The sequence below is a fragment of the Echinops telfairi genome, unplaced genomic scaffold (genome assembly GCF_000313985.2).
Source record: "Echinops telfairi isolate 266 unplaced genomic scaffold, ASM31398v2 ScPeMD7_7467;HRSCAF=8505_0, whole genome shotgun sequence".
Lineage (NCBI taxonomy): Eukaryota > Metazoa > Chordata > Mammalia > Afrosoricida > Tenrecidae > Echinops > Echinops telfairi.
The window spans coordinates 8,886,620-8,909,960 of NW_022111367.1; the positions used below are offsets into that span (position 1 = coordinate 8,886,620).

At 45.7% G+C, this 23,341-nt stretch overlaps 1 protein-coding gene across 1 annotated transcript in view; it reads right to left on the reverse strand.

Moving 5' to 3' along the window:
• DOCK9 (dedicator of cytokinesis 9) overlaps positions 1–23,341 on the reverse strand; it is a 215,185-nt gene that overhangs the window by 162,594 nt on the left and 29,250 nt on the right. Inside the window, exon 2 of the mRNA XM_045283765.1 lies at positions 19,923–20,039. Coding sequence (XP_045139700.1) covers positions 19,923–20,039 — 117 coding nt within the window. The remainder of the gene's footprint in view (positions 1–19,922; positions 20,040–23,341) is intronic.

The window sequence follows — 23,341 nt, forward strand, 5'->3', positions numbered from 1 at the left end:
CATGAAAATATTTGAGTCAGAAGGCCAGCAGTTCAAACACACATCAAGGTACCTCAGAAGGTCATCGACTTCTGAAAGGTCACAACTTTGAAAAACCTGGGGCGCAATTCTGCTCTGCACACATGGAGTCGCTGCAAGTGGGGACCAACTAGAAGGCCCCCTGACAGAAACAGCAGCATCACAAAGAGGCTGGAGGGCGTCCCAGGAGGGCTCGGAATGCACGTCCATCAAGTCGGTTCTGACTCACAGACATGCCATGCAGCAGAGGAGAACTGTTCCTCGAGGTTTCTGAGACCGTAAATCTTTCAGGAGGCAGACAGCCTCATCTTTCTCCTGTGGAGTGGCTGGCAGGTATGAACTACTAACCTTGCAGTTACCACTGCATCACCATAGAAGGTGCTGTGAATATGTGGAACTCAATATAAGAATCAGGGTAGCAAGTACGTTTGGAGGAGTTATAGTAAGATTCCATGAAAACTAAAACAAACAAACAAAAAAAACCCTGACTGCTATTAAGTTCATTCTAACTCACGGTACAGAGCAGAACTGCCTCTGGGGGTTTCTGGGGTGGTAAATCTTTCCGGAAACCAAAAGCCTCATATTTCTCCCACAAAGTAGCTGGTGGGCTCAAACTGCTGACCTTGCAGTTAGTAGTCCACCAAGTAACCCACATGCTAGATTTTTTTTCTCCCGTGGATCTATAGTTCTTGGATATAAGTAACAGATGACAGTAATTTAAAAACAGCACACATGAAAACACTGTGTGAGCAGAGCCTGTCCTGACACCTCTTCCTGGCTAATGAACTAAGCTGTGATCTCACAGCAGCTGCTGCGGCTCCTTTGCCTCTTCCTCTGCTTGGAGGAAGCCCTGAGTCAGTCCTGTGATCCCTGGCCCTCAGCAAAAGGAGATCACCACAGCTAGTAGTGTGTGCAGAACAATTTTAGCTCCTGTCCAGCTTTCTCCCTGCTGTATCTGCTTCACCAACGTTTATGCTGACCTTACTGTACTATGTATCTCTTTGAATGTAATCTTAATAAACAAATGGGTATCTATGTAGCTGAGAAGCAACAAAGCCCACATGGAAGAAGCACACCAGCCTGTGTGATCACGAGTTGTCAATGAATGAGATCAGGTACCAGGCATCAAAGAACAAAAAGATCATATCATTGTGAATGAGGGGGAGTGCGGAGTAGAGACCCAAAGCCCATCTGTAGGCAACTGGACATCCCCTTACAGAAGGGTTGCAGGGAGGAGACGAGCCAGTCAGGGTGCACTACAGCACCGATAAAACATATAGCTTTCTTCTAGTTCTTAAATGCTTCCTTCCCCCAACTATCGTGATCCCAACTCTACCTTACAAATCCGGTTGGACCAGAGGATGTACACTGGTACAGATAAGAGCTGGAAACACAGGGAATCCAGGACAGATGAACTCCTCAGGACCAATAATGAGAGTAGCGATACCAGAAGAAGGATAAGGGAAAGGTGGGGTGCGAAGGGGGAGCGGATTATAAGGATCTAAATATAACCTCCTCCCTGGGATGGACAAAAGAAAAGTGGGTGAAGGGAGATGTCAGACAGTGTAAGACATGACAAAATAATAATAATTTATAAATTATCAAAGGTTTGTGAGGAAGGGAAGGAGGGGAGGGGAGAGGGAAAAAATGAGGAGCTGATACCAAAGGCTCAAGTAGAAAGCAAATGTTTTGAAAATGATGATGGCAACAAATGTACAAATGTGCTTGCCACAATGGATGGATGGATGGACTATGATAAGAGTTGTACAGTTGTACGAGCCTCCAATGAAATGATCTAAAAAACAAAACAAAAAGAAAGTAATCTTAAATCCTATTTTTAGATTAACTCACAGGCTTTGAGTTGATGGCAACTCATAGCAACCCTATACAGCAGGGTAGAACTGTCCCCTGTGACTTCCAAGACTGTAACTCTTTACAGAAGTAGAAAGCCAAAAAGAAGAAAAAGAAAGGAGCAGAAGATGGAGAAGGAGGAGGAGAAGACAGCCCTGTCTTCCTACCTTGGAATGACTAGTGGTTTTGAACTGCTGACCTTGCAGTTAGCAGCCCAATGCATAACCACTACACTACCAGGTCTCCTCATTTTTAGAATTAGGCTCCCTTATTCTGAAGGAAGGACAAAAAGAAAGGGAAGGAATGAACTATTTTGCAGTGAAGTCTGTTGCCAGTAAATTTTACATCCATTCAGGCTCCAGAGGGACTTTCAAAACTCTGGGTCTTGGTTTTATTAGTTCGTGTCATGAACAGATCAAAAGAGCGGTTGCTGACAAGAGGACTTAACTCAGGGAGATCCCCTGATGTCAGAGGAGACCTATGTTCCCCATGCTTTTCAGGGGCTGAGTCTGTGGAAGTAGCTCCTCCGGGTTTCCTTGGAGACACCTCCAGATAGAACCAAGCAGTCAGCAGTCGAGCACACTAACAGCCAGGGTCTCCATCCTAAACGATGGCTGATCCCCTTCATTTTGCGTCTCTTCTCACGAAAGGCCACCGACCTCTGAACAGAGGCACTCTCTGTGTTACAAACTACCAAGCCTCACGGCAAGTAACTCAAGAGAGAGTGTTACGAGTCAGGTCTGACACCAGCAGAGAGGAAGTGTTAAAGACAGCCCGTATGCTTCAATGAACGACTCATCCGGTAGCATCACACGCAGTGGTTACGTGCTGGGCCGTGCTCCACAAGGCCAGCAGTTCAAAACCACTGTTCCTTTCCAATCCCGTTAACAATTACAGTCTCTGAAACTCACAGGGGCAGTTCTACCCTGTCCTATGAGTTGGCATCGATTCTACAGCAGTTTTTTGTTTGGTTGGTTATGGTGATTTCGTTAGGTCTTTTGGGGGAAGTTTTTGAAGCTAATTATTATACTCTTAAAACATTCAGGTCAAGAAATAAGAGGGTTCAGGGTCATTTCCAGCCTAGTTTCCCAATGTTAGAAAACTGATGACAGCATTTTCACAGTGGACTGGCCAACCCAAGAAGCTGCAACACGGTGGCACCCAAACACCTTTCTGAGATGCGAGCACTGACAGGAACGGGATCTCTTTGATTCTCAGGAATCCAAGTGCCATTCTGCTCTCACTTCTAAAGAAAACGGCTTTGCTCGTTAAAGAGAGACTTACATTTCAACAGACCAGAAACAATAGACCTACTGTTTCTCACCTTAGCATGGGTTTACACTTTAGGCAACGCTGATCAATCCCTAAGCCTGGTTGTGACAGAGCACAGTCTTCCCTGACCAGACAGAGCCTTCCCTCACCACAAGACTTCATGCCAACAAGCAATGCATTTCTCTAACACCAGCCACATCACAGGCTTCTTTAGTACAGATCACGTTTAAGGGGGTTTGAGCGGTGAAACATGGGCGAAGGGAGACAGTGGACAGTGTAAGTTATGAAACAATAATAACTTATGATCTATTAGGGGTCCTTGAGGGTAGGAGGATGGGGGAAGAAGGGAAAAAAGAGGAGCTAATATCAAGGGTTCAAGCAGAAAGAAAATGTTTTGAAAATGATGATGGCAACATATATACAAGTGAGTATGATACAATTAATATATGGATTGCTATAAGAGCTGTAAGAGCTCCCAATAAATTATTTATTTAAAATAAAAAACCCACTGTGTTTTCATGTGCATTTCTTAAATGGCATAGTGTCAATTCTTTCAGATAACCCAGTGATGGTTGCAGTCCCTCACTGTATATGAATGCTGAAGGATGTAGGCTATTTCCCCTCCCATGTGGTCTCTGGGCTGTCTTTGACCAGTCAAATGAAGTGGGCATCCTGTTGTTCCAGCTCCAAACCTGGCCTTTAACAGCAAGGGCAGCTTCCATTTCCTCATTCTTGGAAGCCAGCCACCATGTAAGGTTGTCTACTGCCCCGAGACCACCATGCTGTGGACACATCCAAGTTATCCACAGGAGAGGCCAGAGAGAGAGAGAACGTTGGCCCAGTGGCCGGCCCAGCTAAGGCTGTGATGAACGAACCACCTTGGGCATTCCAGCCTCTGCAGACACCACGTAAACCAGAACCAGTCCACTAAGTCTTGGCCACATTTCAGGACTGTGAAAAATAATAATTTATTGCCTTAAGTAACTAGACTTTTGGGGGAAACAGGGGCCTCCAACACTCAGAAGCAACTTTGCAATTGTGGAAAATATTAAAGACAGACAGACACACATCGGGGCACAGGGGCTCCTCATCCCATGTCAGGACCAAGAGAGTGAGTGTATTTTCCAATGGGGATATATAATGCAGCTTACAGATCTTTCAAAAGGCACACATGTCATACATCAAACATATTACATAGTCAATGGGTAATATCATACATGGGTAACATAATAAACAAGCAAGGAGGGGAGTCCTTATCTTGACCTAGTGATAGTTGACCTCAAACACCCCTGAGCCCTCCCCAGGGGTAGTCATCTCTGATTAGTATCAGCAAGAGATGTCAAAACAGAGTTTGCTACACTTTACAGTGAGTTGACTGAGGAACCTGATGGCTCTGATCTACAGATGCAGAAAGGATTCATCCTTTAAGACAGCTCCTTTATGACTGTTCCTTTATGGGGAGTTATTGGAGGGACTGTGTTCAGACATGAGAATAAATATTAAGGCTTATTTATATCTCATAACTGTGAGGGTCCTCCCCACTGCAGTCCTATAATAAGGTGCAGAGAGGATTTAGCTGTATTATATTCTCATACAGTCCCTCAGTTTACCAGAGGCTTTGGGGTGGTTTGTTACTCAGCAGTAGGTAAGTGAAACAAGACTGCGAGAGATTGGGAACAGCTCCAAATTAAAAGCACTGAAGAAGATGGCCGTTTCATGAGCATGGAGTTCAAATGCTCACTACAATACAAGTCAGATTAGGGATATGCCAAGCAGCAACCTGGTGCCAATGCAATTAGGGAGATCGAGTAAGAGGGAAATCTGTCAGATCTTAACAGTAAACTATGGATCATTTAAGGGCTCAGCATTAATTTCACTTAATCTATCCATTCATTCAAATCCTTCCTGGGTCCCTACTTTCTCCGAGAGGCTGAGCTGGGCCCTGAAGACACAAGGTTTACTACAACGTAGTGATGTTCCCAGAGAGTGTGTAGTCTGGCTGAAGGAGCAGATGAGGAGACCGAGCATCATAGTGCCGTAAGCAAAGGATGCCGGGGAGGAGAGAGTAGGGGCATCGAAGTCTGACACGGAGGTGCAGAGAACATCAGGAGAAAGATGTCCAAGCCGAACTGCCGAGCATCAGTACAAGTTGTATCTGGTACAAGAGGAATTGGAACTTGGGGGCAGCTTACTCTTGGGACTTAAAAGAGCAAAATCAAGACGCAGTAGGATTAGCTCTTTGCCAAATAAAAAGGGGGAGGGTCCCTTTAATCCTTCAAACTAAAAATATCTCCTGTATCAAAGGAAAAAGCCCCTAGGCTCTAGTTGAACTTGAATCAAACTACAATGAAATTCCATCAGCCAACACAGCCTAATCAATGGTTTTAGCTCTCTGGGATACGAACGGGCCAAGTGAAGGCAAAAGGCTTGCATGACTGGAAAAATGCTGTCTGTATCTTTAGCACCATTTAAAACAATGGTTCTCAACCTATGGGTCGCAATCCCTTTGAGGGTCTAACGACCCTTCCACAGGGGTTACCCGATTCATAACAGTAGCAAAATGACAGTGATGAAGTAGCAACAAAAATAATTTTATGGTTGGGGGGGTCACCACAACATAAGGAACTGTATTAAAAGGTCACGGCATGAGGAAGCTTGAGAACCACTGATTTAAAAGAAAAGCTGAGTCCCTTTGTCTGGGGCCCACTGGGGACTATTTCAGCCCCTTGGCGCCAATGGAGAAGAGGGCAGTGACCGTGTGATCCCAATGGTGGAGGCGGCGCGTTGCTCTGCTGCAGGTTTCAGTGGAGTGCCTGGATAAAGCTGGATTAGGAAAGGCCTGGAGCTGTACTTGGGAAAACCAGACAATGAAATCCCTGTGAATCACAACAGTCTGAGCCACAGGCAATGACGGTGATGGCTCTTTTTGTTTCCTTCTACCAGGGACCAACTCAAGGATGGCTAAAACAATAGGAAAAGCAAAATATGCACAGCCACTGAGTCCATTCTGATGTGGTGTTCTCAATGTGCATGAACAAAACGGGGTTCCGGTTTTCAAGTCACATCCTGGGCTGCGCGAACAGTTCTCGTCAGGTTGATCAAATCCAGTCTCTGGACTTCACAAACGGAAATCCAATCCTGGATACCTTGGCGATCTTATAGACCCTGCACCGCTCCCCCTGCCCCAATGCGGTTACTTCCCTCTGCCATACACACACACACACACACCATCCTGCCTAAGAGCTAGTCAGCCCTCCACTCTGACTCCATCATCCCAAACTATCTTTCAGGATCACGCTCTCTTCTTCCCAAACCAGACTAAGTTCCTTTGAGGGCCGGGAGACAGCTCTTTCTATTTTTACCTCTGTGCTAAGAATTCAATAAATGTTTTAAAAATGAATAAATAAAAAATCAGGAGGGACAAGAAATAGAAACCTATAACTGACCATTTATTACTTGCCTATAACTTTTTTCTCTCTTATAAGAAAAAGTTCTCTGGTCCATTAAAGAAAAATGACAAAGGAAGACTATCACGTAAGTAAATGTTCTATTTTAATGTCTCCATAAATCTGATGTATTAAAAGTCACATTCTACTAATAGCTTACTCTATGCCAAACCAATTCACATTACATTTCTGTAGTTCTGTTTATCTGGTTTACAACAGAGTCCAAATCAATACCAAGAGCTTTATCCTCAAGGGGCACTAAAGCCCTTTCAATAATGATCGTTTTCTAAGCAATCGTTCTGATATTGTCTTCTTCTTTTCTATAAGTTAAAATCACGTTCCTGCTAGAGAAGGGTCTGTATCCACTTTATAAACATCGGCATCGAGGTGGACGTTCAGAGAATAGGCCAATTCCTATGCTCACAATACTTTATTTCCTTCCTATTCAGCAAGCTGTACATTTCTCACACCATGAATGGTGATAAGGAACTGAAAATTAAATCTAAACCTAGCTATCATCCCAGACTACCACGAGGAGAGGTAACTCTCAGCACACAATATTTCAAAGCAAAAGCCCTGGAGTGACTGATTATGGATCTGCATCATTTCAGACATGTATTGCTCACTTTAAACATGATTCTCCTGTGGAACGGATGGTGGGTTTGAATCGCTGACCTTTAGGTTGGCACCAAACCACTGTAACCACAGTGCCACCAGGACTCCTAAGACGGTTATGTTATATTATTCGAATGGTATAGTTAGGCTTGTGTTCATTTGGCTGGGCCAGAATTCTCAGTGGTTTGGCAATTAAAATGCCTAGTAATCCCCAATGACCTGCCCTAACACAGTGCCATCACAGCCCATCAATTACTTGTAAGAAGACTAGGGTGGGATGCAAGTCACAGCCCTAATGCAAATAACTGAAAGGAAGTTTCTTTGGGAGTATGACTTGCTTCCAAAATAAGTGGAAACCAAGGAGCCTTGATGGTATAGTGGTTTATGCCTTGGGCTACTAACCAGAAGGTTGGTAGTTCAAAACAACCAGCTGCTCCATGACAGAAAGATGAGGCCTTCTACTCCCACAAATATTTTCAGTCTTGGAAATCCACAGGAGCAGTTCTACTTTGTCCTAAAGGGTCACTGTGCGTCAGAATCGACTCAAGGGCAGTGAATGAGTGGAAAGGCTTTCTTGCTCTTCCCTTTGACTGCATCCTTCAACTGGCTTATTAACCTCTAGTTTTTTGGAATTGAGCCAACAGACTGCCATACTGCCTGATGATCCTGGGAGCCATCATCAGTCTGCCATCTGATCGCTTTACTTGGTTTCATTCACGACTGTAGCCCCTGGCCTGGAACCTTTCTGTCAATTTCGGGTTCATCAGGCTCAGCAGCTTCACAATCAAGGGAAACCTCCAGCCTAACATTTGACCCACAGGTTTGGAGCCTGCCCACACTTGGACTTGCCTGCTTGTACACCCTGTGTGAGCCATTTTCCTGCTATAAATTCACACACACACACACACACACACACACTCGCGCCATGTGTAAGCATCACTGGGTTTGCGTCTCTGGTGAACCCAGCCTAACACAGACCTTTTACTTCATTAACGTAAAGTCAGCAACAACAAATGCTCTCTTCGAACTACGACAAAAGGTCTACAGTATTTCTGGTCAGTACAGTTACTTACATTAAGCGCTAGTAGTCCTTGACACAGAGAAATCTCTGATTGTCTTGGACTTAAACTCTGCACTCAAAAAGTGAACAAAAATTTAAAAATAAGGAAAGGAAAATGTACAATTTCTAGAGAAAGAGAAAGGGGTGAAGTCTGCCTTTGCGGGGCTTACATGATGATGCATACACCAGATACCTAGATTATTCGTCTGTATGAAACTTTTTTCCCCCAATGGAAGGCTTTACCATAGATCAAAATATAGGGAGTGATATTTATAATTATTTCCAAGGCTACTGCAGAAAAGTAAATTTCAAATAAATCATGAAATATTTCCCTCCAAAGTATGGGTTCACCTCTAGACAATGAGTCAGAGAGAGAAAACGACTAACGTGGGGCATTTGTCATTGTCGTTAGTGGGCAGGACGTTAGCCACGTCAGAGGAACATACCCAGGTATCATGCTCACAACTCGGGAGCAAACTCCTGGAGCTTCCTAGCATTTCTTTATAAGGCCCCTGGGCGACACAAGGGTCTATGCTTGCTTACTGATCCAAAGGTTAACAGTTCGAATCCACCCAACATCACTGTGGAAGAAAGGCCTGGATAGATCCACTTCTATAAAGATTACAGCCAAGAAAACCCTTTGGAGTAGTTCAACGCTGCCACACGTAGGGCCTCCCCAGTCAGAGGGGTCTCAGTGTCATGGCTCTGGCTTTTCTTCTTTATCCGCCATTGCTCTTGCCTGATGGTTTGTTTCTGCGGATGAACGTGAGATCCCTCTGTACTAACTGAATTCCTGACCCCTGACCCCACCAGGACTGTGTCTTCCCTCCATCAGCGCTGGCCAGCCTGCTCCACCTTGACGCCACTGGTGCTAAGGACACTGAGCTGCCCGTGTTTCAAACCACAGGACCCGTCTAGGGAAGAGCTTAATTACGCTTCCCACGGAAGAAACTGAGAGGTGCTGTTAGAAGGAGTTTTGAATGAAGAGCCAGGACATCAGTTCTCTTCTGAGCTCTGCGTCCAATGAGGAGCCGTGTCGTCTCAGGGAACCCTGTAACTTTCTACACCCGCGGAAGAAGGAGTCGGGGAGAATCCCTAGTCTCCTCCGCAGTTCTTCCACAGTTCTGTGAACAAGGAACTCACGCTCTATCCATCACCAGCGAACATCTGAAGGTTATCAGTTGCTTTGTGAGAAAAGAAGGGGGCGGGAGGTAGCCAGAAAATAAATAAATAAAAGAAATATTCTTTTTGCTCTCATTTAAAATCCTATTAACCCACTTTATTATTTTTTCCCCTTTTGAACAGAAATCACTGGGTCAAAGAGAGAAATTCCCTGTGTACACTGAATTAAATCTAGGGGTGAGTCTGAATAAACACATCCTCCTGTGTTGTCATGTCTTTATTTTTCTTTATCTTAAAAATCATTTTATGGGGGCTCTTATAATATTCCATACCTCAATTGCATCAAGCAGATTTGTACATTTGTTGCCATCATCCTTTTCTAAACATTCACTTTCTATGTGAGCCCTTGGTGTCGGCTCCTCCTTTTTCCTTCCCGCCCCATGTCTTTATTTTTCTAACCCTTTCAACCCGCAAGGCAAGGAGAATTTTCAGAATCATTTCTCAATGGGCATTAAACTGTAACACAACCACCCTCTTCATTTCTGGTGGAAAGTATACATATACACGGTGTGATTAAAATATTGTATTTCAGAGGATTTTAATTAAAAGGCTGAAACAAATGCCTCACCCTTTCCCTGGGACCCTCTGAACAAGGAAGGAAAGACAGTATCCCAGAGAAGTGGGTGGGCCGTCCCCGCAGGCAGCCATGCGGCGCAGGGGGTTCAGGGCCTGTCTCCTCATCTGCACTGTTCAAAGGAGTCCCTCAGAACCAGTCACAGACAGCCGGAGGGAGGGGAGGGTGGCCTCTGAAAGAGGAAGCAATTAGGAGCCCAGGGCACTGTCTCCTCAGGCCTCCTCACTAGAGTAACTCCATGGGGAGGTGAGACTGAGAGATCCCGTCGAGGTGGAGAAACAGCGTCTCTTCATCAGAAAGAGAGGGAGTCGGAGGGCCTTTCCCGGGTGCCCAAGGCTGGCCCTCTGCGGTGGGGAGTCACTGCGGGCTGCAGAAGGCTGAAGGGCGAAAGAAAGGGCCAGGAGCTCACACTGACAACTTGTGAGAGAGAGCAGAGGAACCAACCCAGCCATCAGGCCGGACAGAGAAGGCCGCCAGGCCTCAGGGGGTCGCTTCAGTCTGCCTTTCCTTTGGTTTAGCCATGAACTCCACCCTCTTTAGCTTCCTATAAAGGATCCCCCATGCTTTAGCTCACTTCTGGAGTTGGTTTTAATTGACTCAGTCAAACTGTTTCTTTGGAGCGGTTTATGTTTACCCGAGAAATACAACTTTAATCTGCACACTGGTGGGAGGTGGTAGTGATGTGGGGAGCTGGGGGAAGGGAGTGGACCCAGACGAAAGGCAAAGCCCAGGGGGCCTGAGTGAGCCGGAGCACTTCAGACTGCCTTCTCGGGGCCTCATACGCCTCCCTCACTAAATCAATCATCCCCAGGTTGGATTTTTTATTGTACTTGGCTGGGCCAAAGGGATATAGCAGCGGTTCTCAACCTGTGGGTCGCGACCCCTTTGAGGTTCAAATGACCCTTTCACAGAGGTCGCCTAAAACCATTGGAAAACACATAAAACCAAGACACAGCTCCTCTATGCATCTCCAGGCGGGTCCGCCCACATGCAGATACACCCACATCCAAGTACCCAGCGTGAAGACTGTTACACCATGCTTCAAGACAAAATTTCATTTATTTGTAATTAGAAATAAATATGTCACAATATATAATTACATATTGTTTTTGTGATTAATCACTATGCTTTAATTATATTTAAGTTGTAACAATGAAAATACATCCTGCATGAGATAGTTTATTGTACCAGCCTGGCTGATAAACACAAGTGGGATTAACTGAAGGGCAGAGAGATAAATGGTTTGGTGAGCCTCGCCTTTCTTGTCTCTCGCAGCTCTTTGATCATCGGACCAGTGTGCGGCTGCCTTGCTTGTTCTGTGCCTCAATTTAAAGGCTACACTACCTGTGGGACGCCTAGCCTGTGGACTGTGTCACTATAAGTTGAGGTCCCTTTAAGACATCTCTGGAGCTGGGGACTGGCGGTTGGTGACCTGCCTTGTGATTGGCTGCTGTGCTGACATAGCCAAGCTCTCTCTACAAATAGAGGAAGATCTGGCATCAGACAGAGACTTGAAGGACTGCTAGTCTCTCAACTTTCTCTCAGGGACGTGAGTTGCACTAAGCCATTTGTAGTGCTTTCTAATTTAACTGTTTATTTCTTGTATTGTACATTTATCTGTATATGATTTAACAGTTCATTTCTCATTGTATATCTAATTATCTTTATAAGTAAATATATTAAATTATCAGGAATTTGGTTTTATCTCTCTAGAGAACCCTGTCTAACACACTGCATATCAGATACTTACATTATGATTCATAATAGTAGCAAAATTACAGTGATGAAGTAGCAACAAAAAAAATTTTATGATTGGGGTCCCCACCACATGAGGACCTGTATGAAAGGGTCGCAGCACTAGGAAGGCTGAGAACCACTGGGATGTAGCATCCACTTGAGTGCTGTGAAGTCATCTCAACTCGGAACTACTCTCTGTCAGATACGCTGTTCCCCCCAGCTCCCTCCGGTCCTCTGTAGCCTGAGCAGAACCTCCTGATGCCTCACGTGTGTGCAGAGTCATGTCCCTTTGAGATCAGCTGGGAACATCACTCAGTGGCATCTGTCTGTACATGGAACGGCTTGTCAGCAGTGCAATATAAAACATTACTATTAGACAACTCTGGGAACTTAGCTCCAACTTCTTGAGTACAGCATGGAACTCTCCCAAATATCTGGCAGGCACATTTGTTTCAAAATATATGACTTGCTTTTGAGAGGTTTAGGGACCAAATGAGGCTGGAAGCGAAAATTCACCCAGGGCGTTCCCCACAACTGGCTGAACCAGTTCATGCGTTGGCAGCTGGCCCACCGTGTCCTATTCACATCAGACAATTCCATGTTCGGGGAAACAGTTTGCTGTTGGGGCGCCTGTCACGAGTCAAGACCGCATCAATGGCAATACGGATTGGGGTTTTTTGGGTGGTTGTTGTTTTGTTTAGTTTTCTGAGGCTTGGTTGGTGAATAAGTAGGAAAATGATGAAAGCAGAGGATGAGACAGGGGTCCAAGGCAAAGAATTCCTTTTCTTTTTCTGGAGGGATTTATTTAAGGAAGGGGAGTGTGGCTTCCAAGGAACTAACCACAGCAGACAAATCAGACAAATGGATATTGCTGATGTATTCCGTGAGCTTAAATTCACATAAGAAAAGATTCCACAAGCCCGTGCAGGGGAGGGCAAGGGCAGGATCTTTTGACCACTCCAGCTGTCTTTCTTCACGGACTCTTCTCCAGAGTCCTCCAACCTTTCATCCTTGGGCCTGGTCCTCAACTGTGTCACCCTTTGTGAGATCACTGGTCCTCAATGACTTTGCCTCCTGTCCGTCCCCACTACAGGTGAAGGACCCAACGTGGGAAGTCTCGGATGAAGAACAAGAGCAGCGTCCACAGCTTCCTTCCCACTGGATTCCACAGAGTGGCCAGTCATCGGCCAGCCGCACTCTCAAGGACTCCTCAGTGCCCCGAGAATGAAATGCACTCTCCCCAAACTGACCTTCCATGAACAACCCTGTTCAGTTTTCTAGACCTTCGTCCGATCTTGGAGTACTTCTTACTCCCCTTCTTACCTGGCTACTGAGTTGCTCCCGTGGCTACTGCAGCACACTGGTCTTTAACAGACAGGCCAGAAAACAATAAACCAAAACACCCACTTTGTATTTCCTACTAGGCAAGAGCACCTTTGCTTCTCCAGGACCCAACACCAAGCAACAGACACAGAGTTGATGCCGACTCACCAACCCAATAGGACAAGGGAGATCAAGGCCTGTGTATCTCTTTTAGGGAGTAGAAAGCCTTGTCGTTCTCTTGTGGAGCAGCTGGTGGTTTTGAACTACTGACCCTGTGGTTAGCATCCCAATGTATAGCCATTCTATCACCAGGGCTCCTAAATGGGCAGTAGGGAACTGAAAATAGGGATTGTTCTTGGTTAGTGGTGATGTCACTTGGGGCTACAAAAGAGACAATGTCTTAGCATCTGGAGAGATATCAGATGGCTTCTTCCCCCCACCCCCCCCACCTCCCCAGTAACTTGTGTCCTCCAGTGTCATGCATTTATTAGCCCCAGGGGGCCTTTTGAGAGTCATCAAAATTTTGTTCTGCTATGGTTAGTCATGAGGTTGCTAATTGCATTTGACTTGTCCTTTGCCGATACGTTTCAGCCTTACACGGGTTCTGGCTTTTTGTAGATCTTCAAGGAGTTCCTAAATCCATCTCTAGTTTAGATTACCCACTAAAACCCCTCTGCCACTGTCAATTCCTACTTACAGCACTCTATATATGGTTTTCCAAAATGGTCAAATCTTTATGGGAGCAGACAACCTTTCTCCTGGGAGGTAGCTTGTTGGCTTGAACTACCAACCTTAAGCTTAGCAGCTCAATTCCTAACCCACAATGCCACCAAGGCTCCTCCCAGCTTAGAATTAGATGTTCAAAATAGCCACATGCCAAGCTTTACCCAGAATTTATTTCTTCTATTTGGCCTTACATTTACCAAACTATTTCATGCTATGTTACATGCTAACTCTCCTTACCTGTAATCCACCCAGAGTTACCCATGCAACGGGTCATGTAACCTAACATGTTCTTTCAATGAGATTTCAAGCATCATTTTGAAAAGCCATTTCTCTATGCCTCAAGAACTCCCGTCCCCAGACCACCCAGATCTGCTCATTCATCTTTAGGGCAACAACCACTTCCAGAGACCCACTCACGCGACCACGTGGCCATGAGCTGGGCTGCCATTTGGGGCCCTCAGACCCCTCGCTCTTGGGCCCTGCAGCTGTTCCCCCATCTTTTGTTTTCTCGCTTCTGTTCCTAGGGCATTGATAATCCCGGGGAGGCTGATTGGTGTCATCAAAATCGTGGATGGAAAGAGCCTGTTCTTTCTCAATCAATCATGTCACTCATTCACTCACTCATATTCTCTCTCTCTCATTCATTCATTCTTACAGTGTGTTCTGTAGGCTTGAGAAACATCAGTGAAGAGAAGTAAGGTGTGTGTCCTCACGTAGTTTACATGACTACCAACTAAACACAGTGAAGCCTGTTAGAAGCTGGTAAGTGATATGAGGACAGGGGGTTAGGGAACTACAGGGTCCCAGAATTGCCTGGGGGAGCAGAGGGCTGGACTATCACCAAGGGCCAGACTGAGAAGGTAGGGTTTGGGGAATTCTGAAGGGAAGCTGAGGGAAGGGCACACGAGGCAGATGCCTGGCCTGAGAAAGAACCTGCTTCCTTGGCCCTGATGACCACTTACGGCTCTGAGAACTAGGGCCTCATTCAGGGAGGCAGTAGGATGTGACATGACTGTGCCCTCTTCTTCAAACTCCTCCCTCTCTGGCTCCCGTGACTCCTCCGTTTCCTGGTTCTTGACCTAGCTTTCTGGCTCTCCCCAGCCCCTCTTTCCCTTAGTGAAAGGGCTCCCGTTCCCATGAAGGTGATGCCATGCTCTCGGCCCTTTTAGCTGCCGTCTTGCAATTCTCTAGGTGAGTCATGACAGGCCACGTCAGCCCTGGCTTCTTTCTGAAGAACTGCCACATGTCCAACCACATGCGGAATCGCCCGAAGTCCCTGGGTGGCACAAATGACTAAAAGTTACAGGTTCAAACCCACGTGGAAGTCCCTCAAAAGAAGGCCTGGTGATCTTGAGGACCCTAGGGAACAGGTCTGCCTTGCACACATGGTGTCGCCGTGAGTTGGAATCAACTCAAACACAGAATCTGTGCTGGCACCTGGATGCCCCACTAATATAAGGTGACCAGACGGTCCGCTTTTGGCGGGACAGTCCCGATTTTTAACAATTTGTCCTGCGTCCCGCGGCATTTTTAAAAAGTCCCGATTTTTGGAAAGAATGCACAACAAACTAGGGTACACGGTTTTCGGCTGTCATGTGGCTATTTCGCCAGGATATGAGTTTTATCAATGGTGTCCCGCTTTACCGATGTTAAAATCTGGTCACCTTACACTAGTACCTCAAATGTGGTATGACTAAACTCCCAGGGGAGTTGATTTATGTACTGATCACATTGTGGTCACATTCTCCTAGTTCACTATTAATAGTAATATAGATTTGATCTCCCCCCACTAAATTCTGAGCAACCTGAAAGCAAGAACCCCATCTTACAATCTTTATCGTTCTGAGACCAGAGAAGGAGTGAAGGTAGCGATCTGGACAGAGCATGTGCAGAGCTCATGATACCATCTTGCCATGGGGACTACATTTCCCAGAATCCCTTTCTACCTCATGGATGTTCTCAAGAATCTTGTGCAAGGGAACCTTTTTAAAAAGTTCCTTGTGCATGCTGGGGACAAGAAATACTGAATACGGCCAGCGGGGTGGTAAAGTTTTCTTCTTCCAAGTGCTTCTACATAAAATTATCTTGCAATTCTCTAGATCTTCCAAAAGTAAACCTTTCTCTGGGTAAGACAAGAACCTAATTCTGGGAACAGTCCCCAAACCTCACCAAACTGAGTGCCTTGCACAAAGCACAAAGGAATGTTGGCGATAAACATGCATTCAATAATTCAACTCTTAAATTCAGCAGACCAATGTTGTCTCGAGAAGGGGAGAGGAGAAAACATTTCTTTGAAAGGATTGTTTGAAAATAAAACAATTATCCATAAACCGTGTCCTGTAAAAGGCTACACTGCTCAATAGTTCTCATCTCATCTCATGTCTGGACAGATGTTTCAGGTCGGTCCAAGCCTAGACCTGGACCAGTATTTCAGAAACCACAATATTCATAGCAAGTTACATTGTCAGCTGCTGAACTTCAGGTGCTGGAAATATCAAGGAATTTATGGAAAGCCAGCTTTTCAATAAAAATCCAAAAACAAAGCATTGAGATCATTTCTTGGCAGCAAGGACAACGCCCTGGGAGGTGGGGGGCAGGGGGGGGCAGAGGGGGGAAGGTGAGGGGTTGGTAGGAGATTTTCTTTTCAAAAGGGACAGATGGGAAATGAGATAAGGGACTTCCAGGCTGTTGTAAGAAGCAGGCTTGGCTTCCTCTTGAGGTCAGTGGTTTATAGATCACTATCGGGCTCATGGAAGTAAAAGAGGAATAATAAAAATCTGGTGTTACTTAAAGGGAAATGTATGAACCACATTTTTCTTTACAATGCTGAGAACTCTGTAAGATCGAAACATTCACAAAAGTGATATTTTAAAAAGGTTTGCCAATTATTAATAATCTTCACTAGGCATACTCAACTTTTCTTTTAAATTCTCTTGCCAGGAGATTTGATTATGATCCAAAACAATAACCAAAAACCCCTCACTGCCACTGAGTCGATTTTGAGTCGCAGTAACCCTATCGGACAGAGCTGCCCTTGTGGGTTTCTGTGACAGTAACTCTTCATGGGAGAAGAGAGCCTCGTCTTTCTCCCTTGGAGTGGCTGGTGGTTTCAAACTGCTGACCTTGCAGTTAGCAGCTTAATGCATAACCACTACACCACCAGGGCTCCTTATACTTTAGATTGTGATACTGGACCATAAAACATCAATCGAGAGAATGTTGAAGAAATGATTGCTCACCCTGGTTTCACACACTGCTCTAAAGCTAAGAAGAGTTCCACACATGTATACTGCACCGAATTCCTACAACAGCATGCTTTTATTCTTCTTCTCATTTAATTACTACTCTTTGGTTAGCTTCCTTCAGACACTAAAGACTAGGTTTTATAAAATATTCGTGACATTCATCGAATACTTATAACCATTGAGTTGTACAATTTATTAGCCTGTTGCCACGGAGGCAACTCTGAGTCCCGGTGACCCCCCCAGTGATGTCAGAGGGGAGCTATTCCACGGGGTTTTCATTGGCTGCCCCTTTTTGGAAGCAGATCACCAGGCCTTTCTTCTAATGCACCCGAGCCTGGACTCAGACTTTCAGCCTCTCAGGTAGCAGCAGAGCACATCAAGTGTTTGGACCAACCAGGGACTCCTACGACTTAACTACCATTTTCAGCGTCTAGCATTCTCCATCATTGTACAAACCCCAGTCAACTGTGCAACAAGCCCGAGCACAAGAGCACAAACGCCCAACGCAGACGAAGTGCGACGGCTGCGACTGTGGAGAAAGTCCTCATCCACGTCGCGAGGCAGGAATTCCGCTTCAAAGGGAATCATGCTTTGCTATCAATGGTCACACTCTGGCTGAAAGAGTGGATGCCCTGGACTCTGCATTCCATCGCGCAGAGATTGGTAAGTGAAAAGTCAACGTACATTTCTTCATCTGAAGTGTTTTAATCCTACAGGTCATCGCTACCTCACTGCCAACCCCTACATCTCCAATGTACATTCAGTGTCACGTAAATGCCCTACAGTCACAAAGCGTTAAGAACCACATAGGTTCAGTAACTACCAGAGGAAGTATACTACATAGGCGGAATTTTTCAGTTTTCGAAATTATCTAATTTCCCCCAAAACTAAAGAGTTGTTATAGTCATCAGTTTTACAAACATTCAACAAAAAGAACCTAAAAGCCAAACTCACTGTTATCAAGCCCAGGCTGACTCATAGAGGCCCTGTAGGACAGGGCAGGGACTGGCACTGTTGATGCTAGTAGACGCAGGCCTCCTGTCTCTCTCCCTGGGCATGGCCGGAGTGCTCAAGCGGCTGACCTTGCAGTCAGCAGTGCAGTGAGGAACCACTAGCCACCAGGGCTCCAGACGGCACAGTGAACATGGCCTTCCCTGATCGAAGATGGCAGCATACCAGAAAGCAAGCAACACAGAAACGTAACTGGGGCCCATCACAATTGCAGTGATGGCGAGCAAGCTTCTCCCCAAATAGAAAGCAATACTTCTTCATTTATTCTCAGCCAGGAAAATGTGGATGAGACCTCTGCCTCTCCCAGAACCTATGTGCCTAGGAAATCGGGGGGCACGACAGGAGAAATCGTTCCAGGCAAACCAACAAAGGGGTTTTCTCACTGTTTCAGTCACCCCACTCCACAAAAGGTTAAATATCCAGGTCCCTTGTCCCTGGGATAAAAGATGAGACTAAATTAATTCCACCTTTTTCCTTTGGCTTGTTGTTCCTAAAGCAAAATGTTAGCTCAGGCCAGTTAATAAAACTTTGCATTCTAGACTGAAAATTTCAAAATTGCTTTATTACCCTAATGACTACCGAGAAGAACACATATTTCATTGTCAAAGAACCTCGAGATAACCTCTGGCTTCCTCCTAGGCCAGTACAGGAAAAATATGCCAGTGTGTGCTGTAATTTGTAATCATCTCGTGTGCTTCTCATGCTAATAAATGTGTTGCCAAAATCACAGGCAAAAGGCATCATTCTGAGGTTGCTGTGAATCTGTCCATTAGCTCCGAGGTCTGTTTGTCCTGACGTTTCCAAGCACGATCTCCAACTGCCTTTCATGCAATTCAGCCTTGCAGACGGCTGGTTTCCTTCCCGTGGGATGTTTGGCTCAGGAAAGAACTAAAGAATCATCGTGGGTTTTATGTTCTCTTTTTTCCCCTGTACATGTATCGCTAAAAGTTGGAGAGGGCAAATATTTGTGAAAATTCTCACCTTTGTTTCAAATTTAAAGGGCGGGGGTGGTGAGACAAGCAATGATTATCTCAGAAGCTTTGTTAAACAACTGGTTATGCACAGAAGTGAATATAAAAGGCCGTGTTCTGGGGAATGAGATTTTTGCAAAAGGTGCAGGGGGAGGCTTTGAATATCAGTTATTTCAGTATTTCTTGTTTGGTTAGATTTTTTTTTAAGTCTTCAGCATTTTTAAACTATAATGAATCAATGAAGCTTACGAGGAAGGCAGGCCCGGGGTCCATTTCCCAGGGCTTTAGGCAGTGTGAGCATCAGGAAGAGACTCAGGGAAGAGCAGCAGGCGCAGAAGAAGGGAGAATGAAACCGGTCCCAAGAGAGCAAAGGGAGGAGCCAGGACTTCCAGGCACAATGAGGAGAGTCCCAGTTGCCAGGCATCAGACAGCACCGAGCTTCCTGGGAGAAGACTATCATCTCTGCTCCTCAATAGCCTGGAAGCTTCTTTCAGGTCAAGGGCCATGGGTCACCCCCAGAAAGACTGGCGGCATCATCTCTGAAGAGCTGGGCAGAGCACTGTTAGTTAAGATAAAGCTCACACACGTACACGAGGGGGCTTCCGACAGCCACAGGAAAATGGAATTAGTAGAGGCTGGAGTTTTCCCACAAACTCTTTAGGCCCTCTCAGACACATACTCGTACACATGTGAGCGGACACCAATACCACTTCAAAGTTCAACTCACGTACGAATGCCTAGAACATAATGGCATAACTTCATTTCCTTCCTCTGGTACCTCATGGTTTCTTTCCAGAAATCAGCTCACCAAATAATAAACACGTCGAAAATAATGGCCTGTGCCCAAACCGAGCACAGGGCTCTATTTAGGGAAACCGCGAAGTGACCCACCTGGAAGTCATCGTAGGGGAAAAGCAGCATCTCCCTGAGGCAGTCATTCAAGATCTGCGTCTTCTTCTGAACAAGGACAGTCTCATAGTCCAGTGGCTCAATGAGCTTTGGCTTTGCCTGGAAGGACCAAAAAGAAAAGAAATATTGTTACAGCTAAGTGCAATTTCTCGAGAGAAAGACCTTCACACACTATGTCTGTTTTTTTTCATTTTCCAAGTTGTCTAAAATGAAAATGGGTGAGGATTGCTATCAAAAAGAAACAGAAACAAAAATTAACGTTGTTTTCAGGAGACAAAAGGAAGCTTGGTGGCAACCTGTCGACGGATAGTCGTGTTTATTCAGCTAGTGGAGCGCTGGCTCAGCCTCTGGACTCATTTCTAGCGCCACCCCTCCCAGGCCCGGCTCACTCCAAGTCTCAGGGTCTGCCAGGGCTGCTCCCTGTAGTGGGAGGAGATGGGTGTCCAAGCATGGCCCAGCAGTGAAGAGTGATCATCCGGAGGGGCCCCAGAGACCACATTACCACCCTCTCGTGGGCCGGCCCTAGGCCTTCACACATGCACCCAAACCAGTCCGCTCACTGCCATCAAGTCAATTCCAGCGCCTGGCAACCCTGACGTGCCCACAAACCACCAGTTCACACAAAGGCTCTGTAGAGAGCTTTCTCTGCATGCCCAATGATCCCTTTGGCTCCTAAAACTTAGCAAAGTATAAATGCAACATCTTTCAGAAAAACATGTCAGTTGGCTCCAAACCAGGGAAACAGAAACATTTTAAAAGGGACTCCTTAAACCAGTGTTTGTGAGTGAACTTCACGGGCTGCAATGTCCATTCTTGGCAGCCGTTGAGTAGAAGAAAAAGGTAACAAGCAAGCGGGAAAAAGAAAGGCAAGCACATGCCTTTTCCAGCTATGTCCAAAGTTAGTCAACTCAATAAAAATCTCCTTTATCTAGATGAATCATTGCACCGTGACGTTGATCATTTTCCAAGTGCAGGCAAGAACTGAAATTTACTGTTGTCAGCAACCCTCCATTCACCTGACTCATAGCAACCTTCTGTGCAACGAAGCGAAATGCTGCCTGAGCCTGCATCATGCAGCCGTTTCACGCCGGCAGCATGTTCAAACCCATTGTTGCAGCTCTTGCACCAATGTCTCACCAAGGGGATCCTCCTGACGATGACGACGACGGGCCCAAAGCAAGTGAGGGAGCAATGTTCTGCTGGGAAGCATGTGGCTTTCATGCACGAATTTCTTCCTAGTCTGTCTTACTCTGGAAGCTCAGCTGAAAACCACTCATAGTATATTTGCAATATTGGTGGCCTAGCTGCCAACATCTTAGCAACATGCAAGCTACCACAGTACAACAAACTGACAGGCAAGTGGCTAATTGGACTGGAATACATTAGGGTAAAGGTGCATATTCAACTATAGCACAGTATGCTCTATGTGAAAAGGCACATACATACACACATACATACATATATAAAGTATTAGTAAAAGGAATTAATCATCAATATTCTATTATATCACTGCAAGCTTTTTTGGAATTATGGTTTCTGAATATAATCACAATGTTACAAATGTATTAAAATGATCATTTGTATACCAAAACTACTGTCTACCATTGAGTTGATGCAGATTCATAGTACCCCTACACAGGGTTTGGGGGGGGGGGGGTTGTAAATCTTTACAGGAGCAGACAGCCTCATCTTTCTTGCACAGCGTGGCTAATTGGTTTGAATCCTTTGGTGCAAACCTGTGGTTCGAACCCTGTGGTATGCATCCCTCCGGTTGGCCATGTGGCCACATTCTAGCCCATGACAAGTCTCCCGCTTGACCTCCAGTTTCTCCCGACACCACTCCCCAGCCACATGCACACCACCTCGCTGTGGACTCTGAAGCCTAAAGAGAGCGTGAACCCCACCCCACCACCCCCAAAATGGAAGGAATTTGGGTCCCTGAATCTCTAATGAAAAGGCTGCCTGCCTAAAGCAGAAGTGAAATATTCCTTGCACAAGAACTAAATCACCTAAAGGAGCTTTGTAACATGTGGAGGAGCAGGGCAAAAGCCACAGGAGCGTGTGGTTGAGAGGCTGAAGACCAGAGAGGCATGCCGGCCCGCGTGGCTGAGAAGAGGCTCTGTGGACCAGAAACCTGTGTTCTTATATTTTGTAACCTGTTAACCTCCCTAAAAGGCCTCATGACTGCGAGTATTGTCTGTGAATGCAATTTGGTTATTCCAACCGACTGTCGGACTCAACGAGAAGCAGAGCGGCATGTGAGGGATGGCTGGTGTCACCTTGTGAAAAGGGGAGAGGGTGGAGGCATGCCGGGCCTCTGCTGCATAGGGATCATCCTTGGGCAGATGTGGATTCCCCTTCTCCCATCAGACATGGCTGCCACGCCATTCCTTAGTACGCTATTCACCGGCTACACAGAATGTTCGAAAAGTCTTAACACTGTGCTTTCAAAACCAGTTGGTGTTTGGTCCAATTTCATTTCTCACTGTTAGCCTTAGCAAACCCTTGGACACTGGCAATTAGCATGTCTTTCTCCAGCTTACTTTCTGCCACCTCGATAGTCTTCCAATAAAATACCTTCATTCTCACTGATTTAATTATCATCATCACAACCCACTCCAAGCACATATTCCCAAGCCCATGGTAGCATTATTACCGCCTATCACCATATACGAGTATAATTTACTGATTATGTTTACTTTTTTTTCATCACTTCCTCGGCTCTAATGTAAGCCCTGCAGTTATTTTATTAACTGGCATAGCCCAAGCTTGAAACACCATCGGACATCTGGTAGGCACTAAATAAAAATTGTTATCAGCACCAGAGTTATCATTAACAAAAGTTATTACCAGCACAGATACCCCATGGAATCAGCAAGAGGGCAACTACGGAAGCAGCTTGACTAGGATGTCCGGGAGTTAGCAACACACTTTCGTTGTGGTGTAAAACATGCCGTCCTCAAGGGACGGTCACACACAAGACTCGCAGAAGTCTCTCCATGGGGGGGAGGGCTGTTCTAGGGCTAACGGGGTGATGATTGTACAATTCTCCTTGATATGATTGAGTGATTGAACTATCGAATTGCATGCTAATACAACTTTTTTAAAGTGTATAGAACAGAAGCTATGTTGATAAACAATAGCTTCACGTTTTTATATTTCTGTTTAACAAATCTTTCTATGATTTTGTACCAAAAACCCAAAAATCTCATGAAAGATGAACACGTCTTCTCCAGGGTCAAAGATGGTGATGATCCCCAGGAACACAGTGTGGGAATTGCGCCTGATCTGACCCCGCCATGCCGAGGCAAGGCACTGGGGTGGGAGTGGGGGTGCAGCGGAACAGCAGGGGAGGGGAATAGAAAGATCCCCAGGGAATGATGAGGGTGGACATTGGAGAC